Genomic DNA, 13,617 nt, shown 5'->3' on the forward strand with positions numbered 1-13,617 from the left:
ATAATGACAGTGTTATTATAGGAATGGGCAGATGTTGGATAATGACAGTGTTATTATAGGAATGGGCAGATGTTGGATAATGACAGTGTTATTATAGGAATGGGCAGATGTTGGATAATGACAGTGTTATTATAGGAATGGGCAGATGTTGGATAATGACAGTGTTATTATAGGAATGGGCAGATGTTGGATAATGACAGTGTTTTATAGGAATGGGCAGATGTTGGATAATGACAGTGTTATTATAGGAATGGGCAGATGTTGGATAATGACAGTGTTTTATAGGAATGGGCAGATGTTGGATAATGACAGTGTTATTATAGGAATGGGCAGATGTTGGATAATGACAGTGTTTTATAGGAATGGGCAGATGTTGGATAATGACAGTGTTATTATAGGAATGGGCAGATGTTGGATAATGACAGTGTTATTATAGGAATGGGCAGATGTTGGATAATGACAGTGTTATTATAGGAATGGGCAGATGTTGGATAATGACAGTGTTTTATAGGAATGGGCAGATGTTGGATAATGACAGTGTTATTATAGGAATGGGCAGATGTTGGATAATGACAGTGTTTTATAGGAATGGGCAGATGTTGGATAATGACAGTGTTTTATAGGAATGGGCAGATGTTGGATAATGACAGTGTTATTATAGGAATGGGCAGATGTTGGATAATGACAGTGTTATTATAGGAATGGGCAGATGTTGGATAATGACAGTGTTATTATAGGAATGGGCAGATGTTGGATAATGACAGTGTTATTATAGGAATGGGCAGATGTTGGATAATGACAGTGTTATTATAGGAATGGGCAGATGTTGGATAATGACAGTGTTTTATAGGAATGGGCAGATGTTGGATAATGACAGTGTTATTATAGGAATGGGCAGATGTTGGATAATGACAGTGTTTTTATAGGAATGGGCAGATGTTGGATAATGACAGTGTTTTATAGGAATGGGCAGATGTTGGATAATGGCAGTGTTATTATAGGAATGGGCAGATGTTGGATAATGACAGTGTTATTATAGGAATGGGCAGATGTTGGATAATGACAGTGTTTGACCCCAGCTAAAAGAAGAACTTGGTTGGCAGGTGTACTATGATGCAGCAGGGTTGTTCCATCGATTTGCTGCCTTTTGAGAAGTGTAACTTGGTAAAAAATGTATAGAAAAATGTTTTCACCTAATTTTAACATTCTGTCATAAAGAGCACATGTTCAACTTCATCAAAAGATATAGTACCTGTCTGAGGCCCAGTGCTGTGTTTTATATCATACTGTATAGCAGCAGATGAAACTAACACTGTAAAAGTGAGAGAATAAAATGTGATCATTGTTATTTCCTCATAGCTGGTTGAAAATATAGTCTACACAGCATTTTCCGATCAGCAGGTTTGCGTGGGCGCGAGTTTCGGATTTCTATGGTGACATCACCATACGGTAAAATGGTTAATAGACCAATAACGAAGAGAGTACCAAACCTGCCAGTTTTTCCCTCCCCACTCAGACAACTCCCAGAAACTAATAGCAAAATTCTTGCTTGAGAAATAGTTTTTTGCTTTAAAACTATTTATGCCCATTTTAAAGGAAATCTATTACAGTAATGTACTTAATTGTAACAGAAACTCCATGATATTGATATAAAAACTGCTGCATTGGGTTTTTAAAGTAACATGGTTGACGATTTCTTCTTAAATCACCCATAAATTCCCACGTGGCAGGGGGAATGGAAGCTTGTTGTGTGCAACAGGGAGTGGCAATTGAATGCAAACTTCACAACATTTTTTAAATTGTTCAAACATTTTCAAGCCTGTCTGTCTACGGGTAACAGGGTTGACGTGTTACGTTCTACCTGCTCAGTTTCCCACCACAAAACACCTGAAAATGACAAACTCTATGATTTGACTATTAGATATTTAAAGTTCCACCATATTAAAACTAGAGTTCAGTTCACGTAACAGGGTTGACCTTAAAATGAGGGACAGACGGAAATGAATCACTAGCCACATTAAATAAATAATAATCTTCGGAAATGACTGTCGAAGCAACAAAATAACTAAGGCTGAATTAAGGGGGTTTGTATCTTCCTGGAAGTGACCCAGGGTAACAGAGGGCACTTTAACAAGCCTTTATTCATAAAACATCTCATTTATTGCATTTTCCATGTGGCCTATATTAAAGGTTCATTTAATATAGCAGCCTTTTAAAATTCAATATTGGTGCAACATTTCTATTTACAATATGAAAGGGACAGAAAAAGGCAGTCATTTCGTGGAACGACCCAGCAGTGTCACTCAGAAAGTAGCAACACCATGCAACACTAACTCTGGACAGGGCCAAAGAGAAAATTCATTTTTTTTATGGAGTTTAGCTGATATCAACAGTGCAAAACTCCCATTTGCGATTTTACTTTGATTGGGAAGAATGTGTGCCCTCAATATGAATGCCAGCCAACTGGCATTAGTGAGATGTGTCACAATTAATCAATGATGCATCCCAAATGGTACCCTATCCTTTTATAGCACACTAGCAGGACACATCTTTAAAGTGCGGCAGGTAGCCTAGCGGTTAAGAGTATTGGGCCAATAACAAAATGGTTGCTGGTTCGAATCCCCGAGCTGACTAGGTGAAAAATCGGGCGATGTACCCTTGAGCAAGGCATTTCACTCTAACTGCTCATGTAAGTCTCTCTAGATAAGAGCGGCTGCTAAAAGACTAAAATGTAAAAGTAAAGTCTCACACATCTTTCCTCGCCCTTACCTCACGACCTCCCCAGTGTGGCCAATCACCACCAGCAGAACCTGATGACTGTGGCTAACCTGGGGGTGGTGTTTGGCCCAACTCTGCTGAGGCCGCAGGAAGAGACTGTGGCAGCCATCATGGACATCAAGTTCCAGAACATCGTGGTGGAGATCCTCATCGAGAACCACGAGAGGGTGAGTCAGTCAGTGAGGGGTCTCTGAGAGAGAAGTTCTGTTCAACACAATCCAACACCTTATCTTATCTCTCTTACCTGGATGACAGGGTTCGTCTCCAAGTCCCACATTGGCCCCTGGCGGATAATGGGCCCGTTGGAGGGAGAGACCAGAACTGTAATCTGGTTAGCCAGGGTGGAGGAGTATTTATCACTAAGTGTGTCTGTGAAAACTAATGATCCACTTTTACTTGAGCAGCGATTGATTCTGAGATTCATCTGCCCCAGACTTTTCATTTAATTATCTGAATGGATTGAGAGAAATGTTGTCAGAGGAATGGAGGACACAGTGTTGGGAAAATAAGCATCCTTGTCATAATGCTGATAACATTTCTGAATAACTGAAGCATAATGAGAGTGGCATGGTATTAAGTATGTGGACACTCTCTCTGTTACTGAAGAGCTCAGTGACTTTCAACGTGGCACCGTCATACACTACATCCCCAAAAGGATATGGACATCGACTCGTCGAACATATCATTCCAAAATCATGGACCTCCTATGACGGTGCCACGCTGAAAGTCACTGAGCTCTTCAGTAAGGCCATTCTACTGTTTGTCTATGGAGATTGCATGGCGGTGTGCTCGATTGTATACACCTGTCAGCAACGGGTGTGGTTGAAATAGCCGAATCCACTAATTTGAAGGTGTGTCCACATACTTCTGTATATATAGTGTAGGACGCCACCTTTCCAAGTCAGTTAGTCAAGTTCTGCCCTGCTAGCAGCTTCCCCGGGACCACTGTAAGTGATGTTATTGTGAAGTGGAAACGTCTAGGAGCAACAACGGCTCAGCCGCGAAGTGGTAGGCCACACAAGCTCACAGAACGGGACCGAGTGCTGATGCGCGTTGCCCGCATAAATTGTCTGTCCTCGGATGCAACACTCACTACCGAGTTTCAAACTGCCTCTGGAAGAAACATCAGCACAAGAACTGTTTGCCGGGAGCTTCATGAAATGTGTTTCCATGGCCGAGCAGCTGCACACAAGCCTAAGATCACTATGTGCAATGCCAAGCTTCGACTGGAATGGTGTAAAGCTCGTCGCCGTTGGACACTGGAGCAGTGGAAACACATTCTCTGGAGGGATGAATCACGCTTCACCATCTGGCAGTTTGACGGACAAATCTGGGTTTGGATGAGCCAGGAGAATGGTACCTGCCCAAATGAATAGTGCTAACTGCAAAGTTTGTTGGAGGAGAAGGAATAATGCTCTGGGGCTGTTTTTCATGGTTCGGGCTAGGCCCCTTACGTCCAGTGAAGGGAAGTCTTAGCACTACGGCATACAATGACATTCTAGATGAATCTGTGCTTCCAATTTTGTGGCAACAGTTTTGGGAAGGCCCTTTCTTGTTTCAGTATGACAATGCCCCCTTGCACAAAGTGAGGTCCATACAGAAATGATTTGTCGAGATCGGTGTGAAAGAACTGTCCTGTCTTTGGCTATGCCGGATTAAGTGATATGACATGCTATTCTATAAATTAATTTCTCCGTAATTAATATTACCTGATTGCGCTAATCATGTAAATGTAATTAACTAGAGAGCACCACAAAATTATATTTATAGAGCTGTTATCTTCCGAATAAACTCTTAAAGACCTAGTAATATTTTACATCAATAGCAGTCGATATTAATCTTCACCTTAATTCAGTCTCATCTGAAAGTTGTAAATTCTTAGTTATCTGCATGAATCCTGGCTAACAAGTTGAATCAGCAATACAAAATTGGGGTTAATTATTTATTTACTAAATACCAAACTAATCACACAGAATTACACATACACATAATTAATCATAACTTGATTACAAATTACGTCATAAAGGAAAATGTCCCTAGCAGGCTGAACAGATATGACAGCTTGTTACACAAAAGAAAAGGGGCTGGGTTTGAGGGAAAGAGCGGGAAGACTGAGGAATAAAGAGTGAAGCTGTGCTATCGTAAATACAGTATCTTATGCATTCTAAATTTACCGCCCATTTGGAAAAGGAAAATGCAATAAACATTTACTTTGAGCTGCGCTTCAGTAGGTTGGTGGTAGATGGAAGGCCGTGTTGTCAAACCGAGGTTACATTTTCGTCAAGACTTTATATAGTGGAGCGAGAAGGGCGTGTCTGAAAAGTTTTATAACCCATGTCTCTTCACAGGGGCGGGCCACTGATTGAGCAGAGCCCTAACCTTATTTAAACCCAATTCTCACATTTTAGAAGCTGAAATCACATTTCATCCCATCACGAATAATTTAATATTCAAACATTTAAATTGAACAACAATTCCATGTGAATCCGATAACTCTGATGTGTAGACTTTACACTGTAGAGTTTATGTCATCTTATCATTGATGAGAATGTCTCAGATGACAACCGAACTGACATCATATTCATTAAGTACCACCGCATATGTTCAATTGGTCGGATTACCAGAATATAATTCATTTCCCCCCACCTTCTGATGTTCCCAGAATCTCTATGTTAACCAAGGGTTTTGCAAATGTAACATCAGTAGGGTAGAGAGAGGAAAAAGGGGGGAAGATGTATTTATGACTGTCATAAACCTACCCCCAGGCCAACGTCATGACAGAACTTTCCTGGCCTGCACAGAGCCCTGACCTCAACCCCATCGATCACCTTTGGGATGAGTTGGACCGCCGACTGCGAGCCGGGCCTAATCGCCCAACATCAGTGCCGACCTCACTAATGCTCTTGTGGCTGAATGGAAGCAAGTCCCCACAGCAATGTTCCAACATCTAGTGGAAAGCCTTCCCAGAAGAGTGGAGGCTGTTATAGCAGCAAAGGGGGGACCAACTCCATATTAATGCCCATGATTTTTGAATGAGATGTTCGACAAGTAGGTGTCCATATACTTTAGGCATGTAGTGAATCTGTAAGTTGTAATGCCATTTCCTCTTTTCTCACACAGGCCCTACAATTTCATTGTCAAACTAAATGTATAGTTGTGTGAGTAAGTTTATTTAGCCATGGGTGGGTACCTGGAGTCAGTGTACAGTATGGGAAGGTTGATTATGCCAATGCTGTGTGTGCAGATATTCAATGACATGCCAGTTCCGGGAGGTGGCCCGGCCAATCTACAGCTCAACCTGCAGCCGCGGAGGAGGAGCACGGAGAGCAAGGCCCCGTCCTGCAGCGAGAGACCCCTCACCCTCTTCCACACACCCACACACTCCCAGAAAGGTGGGCACAACAGTCTCTCTTCATCCCACACACCCTTCCTAATGTTCAGTGTCAGTCAGGAGACATTCAAATTGCCTGAGATTTGTTCATCCTTCTTAATTTAAATGACTTTCTTCTCCTTTTTCAAATGTAAAAAATGTATATATTGAGAGCATTTGAGTCAGCGGCTGACACATTGATCACCAATATTAAATATCCTCCTCACCAACTCAAGTGGTTAGTGTAACATATACATCTTCTTACTGCTGTTATGTAGTGGAGGAGAGGAACAGTGGGGTAGTGAACTCTACTCCAGAGCTCCAGCAGCCGCAGCCAGCCCAGGCCAAGGCTCCCCACAACAACCCTTCAGCCAACCCCTCCTCCTCCTCAGCAGCGGTCAACCATAACAGCAGTGGCAGCCACGGCCACAGCTGGACCCCACGCAACAGCCTGACCAGCACTGACAGGGACCAGGACAGGGGCCTGACTGCCAGGCAGAACTTACAGAGCCGCCCAAACTCACTGTGAGTACACATACATAAGCAAGCCTGCAAACACGTTTGCACGCACGCACACTCTCTTTCTTCACCGTACTCCTTGTCTCTTTCTTCACCCTCCCCTGTCTCTTTCTTCACCCTCCTCTCTGTCTCTTTCTTCACCCTCCTCTCTGTCTCTTTCTTCACCCTCCTCTCTCTCTTTCTTCACCCTCCTCTCTATTTCTTCCCACACTCTCTTTCTTCACCCTCCTCTCTGTCTCTTTCTTCACCCTCCTCTCTGTCTCTTTCTTCACCCTCCTCTCTGTCTCTTTCTTCACCCTCCTCTCTGTCTATTTCTTCACCCTCCTCTCTGTCTCTTTCTTCACCCCCCTCTCTATTTCTTCCCACACTCTCTTTCTTCACCCTCCACTCTGTCTTTTTCTTCACCCTCCTCTCTGTCTATTTCTTCACCCTCCTCTCTGTCTCTTTCTTCACCCTCCTCTCTGTCTCTTTCTTCACCCTCCTCTCTGTCTCTTTCTTCACCCTCCTCTCTGTCTATTTCTTCACCCTCCTCTCTGTCTCTTTCTTCACCCTCCTCTCTGTCTATTTCTTCACCCTCCTCTCTGTCTCTTTCTTCACCCTCCTCTCCATCTCTTTCTTCACCCTCCTCTCTTTCTTCCCACACTCTCTTTCTTCACCCTCCTTTCTGTCTATTTATTCACCCCCCTCTCTGTCTATTTCTTCACCCTCCTATCTGTCTCTTTCTTCACCCTCCTCTCTGTCTCTTTCTTCACCCTCCTCTCTGTCTATTTCTTCACCCTCCTCTCTGTCTCTTTCTTCAACCTCCTCTCCATCTCTTTCTTCACCCTCCTCTCTATTTCTTCCCACACTCTCTTTCTTCACCCTCCTCTCTGTCTATTTCTTCACCCCCCTCTCTGTCTATTTCTTCACCCTCCTATCTGTCTATTTCTTCACCCCCCTATCTGTCTCTTTCTTCACCCTCCTCTCTGTTTCTTTCCTCCCCCTCCTCTCCGACTCTTTCTCTGCGTTGACATAATACTCCCCCGAGTGTTGATAGAAGACATCTCTGATGGAAAATGATCTTACCTTGTGAAATCTCTTGAAGGTTGACAAAAGTAATTTAACTCACTGGGAGAAGTGAGATGTCTCTCCAAAACCACAGAAGATTGGCTATCCTCAATTCTGTCTCTCTCATACTCCTTCTTTCGCGCTTGCTCTCCCACTGATTATGTCTCATCTTCAGAGCTCTGTTCTCATGTATTTTCTTTCCAATAAGGTCATGTTTGGAGGTGTTGGCACTGAGGAGAATGGGTCCATTTGCAGTGTGATCCTCTCTCTCTCTCCCTCCTTCTCTCTCTCGCTCTTTCTCTCTATCACTCTCTCTCTCTGTCTCTCTATCTCTTTCTCCCTCTCTCTCCTTCCTCTCTCTCTCTGTCTCTCTTCCTCCCTCTCCTGTTCTCCCTCCACTTCTCTCTCTCTGTCTCTCTCTTTCTCTCCCCCTCTCTCTCTCTCTCTCTCTCTCTCTCACTTCCTCCCTCTCTTTTCCTCCCTCTCCCCCTCTCTCTCTCTGTCCCTCCTTCCCTCCCTTGCTCTCTCTCTATCCCTTTCTCTCTCTCTTTCTCCCACTCTCTCTCCCCCTTAACCTCCCTCTCCCTCTCAGAACAGGAAGTGGACACAGCAGATTGAATAAGAAATTGATTTTGAGCCACAATCTGATGGCCTTTTGGAACACACTTAATTCCCTCCAATATAAAATGTAGGACAAGAGATGGAGAGAGAGACAGTATGTTTCAGTATGTTGTCAGTATGTTTCTCCGCTGAGGCTAGCAGCAATCCTGAACAGGGTTCTGATAATGGGTCATAATGGATCGTAGTTTTAACGACAACATGGCGCATTCACAACATGGCACATTCATAACATGGCGCCTTCATAACATGGCGCATTCACAACATGGCGCATTCACAACATGGCACATTCATAACATGGCGCCTTCATAGCATGGCGCATTCACAACATGGCGCATTCACAACATGGCACATTCATAACATGGCGCCTTCATAACATGGCGCATTCACAACATGGCGCATTCACAACATGGCGCATTCACAACATGGCGCATTCACAACATGGCGCATTCACAACATGGCGCATTCACAACATGGCGCATTGGGGCGGCAGGGTAGCCTAGTGGTTAGAGCGTTGGACTAGTAACCGGAAGGTTACAAGTTCAAATCCCCGAACTGACAAGGTACAAATCTGTCGTTCTGCCCCTGAACAGGCAGTTAACCCACTGTTCCTAGGCCGTCATTGAAAATAAGAATTTGTACTTAACTGACTTGCCTAGTTAAATAAAGGTATAAAAATTAAATAAAATTCACAACATGGCGCATTCACAAAATAGTGCATCAGAGATATTAGAGAAAGGAGGAGATAGATAATCCCATTGGGCAATGAATGGAGAAATGTATAACACCCCCCCCCCCACCAAGCAGACTGTTGGCCAATCACATTGACGTTGTCATGCTGTGTCACGCAGTTGCTAAGCTAATCATCACGCAATCCCTTCTCAAAGTCAGGGTATGAGTCGAGAAACGTGCCTATTTTCCTCAAGTGTATGTAATGTCACGATTCCAAAGCTATACAATATTACAGAAAACAAGTTCATAATCTCACATCTCAGAAAATATTTGTAACGTTGTACTCAATTGAATGCGCACAATTGACTCGCATTCACTCCTTGTCCCAGAATGAACTGTACGGCCCATTGACGACGTATGGGCAATATACACAATGGACGTTAATACAATTCCAATGGAGTTTCCCATCTCCTCAAAACAATCTGTGGGTGCATTCACAAAATGGTTTATTTGAGGATTCCATTGATCATGTGGTGAGTCTGGATCCAAAGTGTCACTTAGTTTTAGTCAATTTAAATGAAGGAAATTACATTGTGAGCAAAATTATTAATTATATCACTTTAGTAAATAATTTTAAAAGGCTTAATGACGTTAGATTTGAGCATCTGTTGCCTCGATTAAAAAAATCGTAAATAACCAAACATTTGTCATTGCTGTTACTACTCCTACTGGTGACATAATGTTATCATAATGGCACATTCATTGATTTAGAATGGGAAAATGGACCCAAATACATTTCAATAAATACAAATCTAGAAAAATAAGTACTCCAAAATGCCATGCCCAAATGCCACCGCAAACGACCCTTTTAGGAGTTTTCTTTTAATCAAACCTTCACAAGCAATTTGATGGTTTGACAACAACCAGTTATTTAGCTTAAAAAAATTGGTTAAAAGCAAGATTTTCTCACAGAAAGCAAATACAGTGGCTTGGTAAACCAAGAGTTCATCCACTCAGTACTGACATGCAGTGAAAGGCCATGAAACAGCTGACTAAATCATCAATGGGCTTATCAAGGACCAACTATGTTTTATTAGTTGAAGGTCAGATTTGAACAGTGTTGCGGCTTTTTTACAGCAGAAAACTGACTCATATTACAAGTGTTTCTTTAACTCCCCGTGCTGATTATCTGAAAGGTGTTGTGGAGCGAGGGAGAGCAGAACTCTCAGGGGGAAGCAGGGGAGACCTTCTGGCTCTCACATAACAACTGGAACCTTGTTCAACTGGTTCAATGCTAGCCTGTACATAGACTTGGTTTCATTCAATGCTAGCCTCTACAGAGACTTGGTTTAATTCAATGCTAGCCTGTACAGAGACTTGGTTTCATTCAATGCTAGCCTGTACAGAGACTTGGTTTCATTCAATGCTAGCCTGTACAGAGACTTGGTTTCATTCAAAGCTAGCCTCTACATAGACTTGGTTTCATTCAATGCTAGCCTGTACAGATACTTGGTTTCATTCAATGCTAGCCTGTACAGAGACTTGGTTTCATTCAATGCTAGCCTATACATAGACTTGGTTTCATTCAATGCTAGCCTGTACAGAGACTTGGTTTCATTCAATGCTAGCCTGTACAGAGACTTGGTTTCATTCAATGCTAGCCTGTACATACAGTGACTTGGTTTCATTCAATGCTAGCCTGTACAGAGACTTGGTTTCATTCAATGCTAGCCTGTACATACAGTGACTTGGTTTCATTCAATGCTAGCCTGTACAGAGACTTGGTTTCATTCAATGCTAGCCTGTACAGAGACTTGGTTTCATTCAATGCTAGCCTGTACATACAGTGACTTGGTTTCATTCAATGCTAGCCTGTACATACAGTGACTTGGTTTCATTCAATGCTAGCCTGTACAGAGACTTGGTTTCATTCAATGCTAGCCTGTACATACAGTGACTTGGTTTCATTCATTGCTAGCCTGTACAGAGATTTGGTTTCATTCATTGCTAGCCTGTACAGAGACTTGGTTTCATTCATTGCTAGCCTGTACAGTGACTTGGTTTCATTCATTGCTAGCCTGTACAGAGACTTGGTTTCATTCATTGCTAGCCTGTACAGAGACTTGGTTTCATTCATTGCTAGCCTGTACAGAGACTTGGTTTCATTCATTGCTAGCCTGTACAGAGACTTGGTTTCATTCATTGCTAGCCTGTACAGAGACTTGGTTTCATTCAATGCTAGGTACAGAGACTTGGTTTCATTCAATGCTAGCCTGTACAGAGACTTGGTTTCATTCAATGCTAGCCTGTACAGAGACTTGGTTTCATTCAAAGCTAGCCTCTACATAGACTTGGTTTCATTCAATGCTAGCCTGTACAGATACTTGGTTTCATTCAATGCTAGCCTGTACAGAGACTTGGTTTCATTCAATGCTAGCCTATACATAGACTTGGTTTCATTCAATGCTAGCCTGTACAGAGACTTGGTTTCATTCAATGCTAGCCTGTACAGAGACTTGGTTTCATTCAATGCTAGCCTGTACATACAGTGACTTGGTTTCATTCAATGCTAGCCTGTACAGAGACTTGGTTTCATTCAATGCTAGCCTGTACATACAGTGACTTGGTTTCATTCAATGCTAGCCTGTACAGAGACTTGGTTTCATTCAATGCTAGCCTGTACAGAGACTTGGTTTCATTCAATGCTAGCCTGTACATACAGTGACTTGGTTTCATTCAATGCTAGCCTGTACATACAGTGACTTGGTTTCATTCAATGCTAGCCTGTACAGAGACTTGGTTTCATTCAATGCTAGCCTGTACATACAGTGACTTGGTTTCATTCATTGCTAGCCTGTACAGAGATTTGGTTTCATTCATTGCTAGCCTGTACAGAGACTTGGTTTCATTCATTGCTAGCCTGTACAGTGACTTGGTTTCATTCATTGCTAGCCTGTACAGAGACTTGGTTTCATTCATTGCTAGCCTGTACAGAGACTTGGTTTCATTCATTGCTAGCCTGTACAGAGACTTGGTTTCATTCATTGCTAGCCTGTACAGAGACTTGGTTTCATTCAATGCTAGGTACAGAGACTTGGTTTCATTCAATGCTAGCCTGTACAGAGACTTGGTTTCATTCAATGCTAGCCTGTACATAGACTTGGTTTCATTCATTGCTAGCCTGTACATAGACTTGGTTTCATTCAATGCTAGCCTGTACAGAGACTTGGTTTCATTCATTGCTAGCCTGTACAGAGACTTGGTTTCATTCAATGCTAGCCTGTACAGAGATTTGGTTTCATTCATTGCTAGCCTGTACAGAGACTTGGTTTCATTCAATGCTAGCCTGTACAGAGACTTGGTTTCATTCAATGCTAGCCTGTACAGAGACTTGGTTTCATTCATTGCTAGCCTGTACAGAGACTTGGTTACATTCAATGCTAGCCTGTACAGAGACTTGGTTTCATTAATTGCTAGCCTGTACAGAGACTTGGTTTCATTAATTGCTAGCCTGTACAGAGACTTGGTTTCATTAATTGCTAGCCTGTACAGAGACTTGGTTTCATTAATTGCTAGCCTGTACAGAGACTTGGTTTCATTCAATGCTAGCCTGTACAGAGACTTGGTTTCATTACATTTTTTTATTAGGCACATATTCTTATTTACAATGACAGATTTTTAACTTGTCAGCTTGGGGATTTAATCTAGCAACCTTTCAGTTAATGGCCCAACGCTCTAACCACTAGGCTACTTGCCACCCCAATGCTAGCCTACTGGTGCAGAGAGCAGAGGGTTCGGTAAATCGTAATATTTATTATCCGGCACAAAACGGTCACGCCAAAATACAGGGCGCATAAAACAGACACAGGACCAAACAGTTCAGAGAAAACAAACACGCAAACACATCCACAACCAACAGAGTAACAATCCCGCACAAACCTAGGCGGACCTAACAGGCTTAAATAGACATAAATCAATAAACGAAACAGGGAACAGCTGCAACCAATAAGACAAAACGAAAAGGAAAAAGGGATCGGTATCGGCTAGTAGACCGGCGACGACGACCGCCGATCGCCGCCCGAACAGGCAGGGGAGCCACCTTCGGCGGGAGTCGTGACACACCTTTACACTGAGTGAACAAAACATCTGGAACACCTGCTCTTTCCATGGGATAGACTGACAGGTGAATCCAGGTGAAAGCTATGATCCCTTCTTGATGTAATTAGTTAACAAATCCACTTCAATCAGTGTAGATGAAGGGGAGGACAGGTCAAAGAAGGATTATTAGGCCTTGAGACAATTGAGACATTGATTGTGTATGTGTGCCATTCCGAGGGTTAATGGGCAAGACAGGGTATGATTGTAGGTGCTTGGCACAGCAGTTTGTGACAAGCAACGCTGCTTGGTTTTTCACACAGTTTCCTGTGTGTATCAAGAATAGTCCACCACCCAAAGGACATCCAGCCAACTTGACACAACTGTCAGAAGCATTATAGTCAACATGGGCCAGCATCCATGTGGAATGCCTTTGACACCTTGTAGAGTCCATGCCCCAACTAATTGAGTCTGCTCTGAGGGCAAAAGGGGTGGGGTGCAACTCAATATTAGGAAGG

At 42.8% G+C, this 13,617-nt stretch overlaps 1 protein-coding gene across 1 annotated transcript in view; it reads left to right on the top strand.

Annotated features, from left to right (window-relative positions):
* Nucleotides 1-13,617, top strand: part of LOC109873369 (rho GTPase-activating protein 26) — a 156,378-nt gene that overhangs the window by 127,633 nt on the left and 15,128 nt on the right. Inside the window, 3 exon segments of the mRNA XM_031807957.1 lie at nt 2,786-2,945; nt 6,023-6,170; nt 6,427-6,673. Coding sequence (XP_031663817.1) covers nt 2,786-2,945; nt 6,023-6,170; nt 6,427-6,673 — 555 coding nt within the window.

Source organism: Oncorhynchus kisutch, linkage group LG28, assembly GCF_002021735.2.
Source record: "Oncorhynchus kisutch isolate 150728-3 linkage group LG28, Okis_V2, whole genome shotgun sequence".
NCBI classification, from domain to species: domain Eukaryota; kingdom Metazoa; phylum Chordata; class Actinopteri; order Salmoniformes; family Salmonidae; genus Oncorhynchus; species Oncorhynchus kisutch.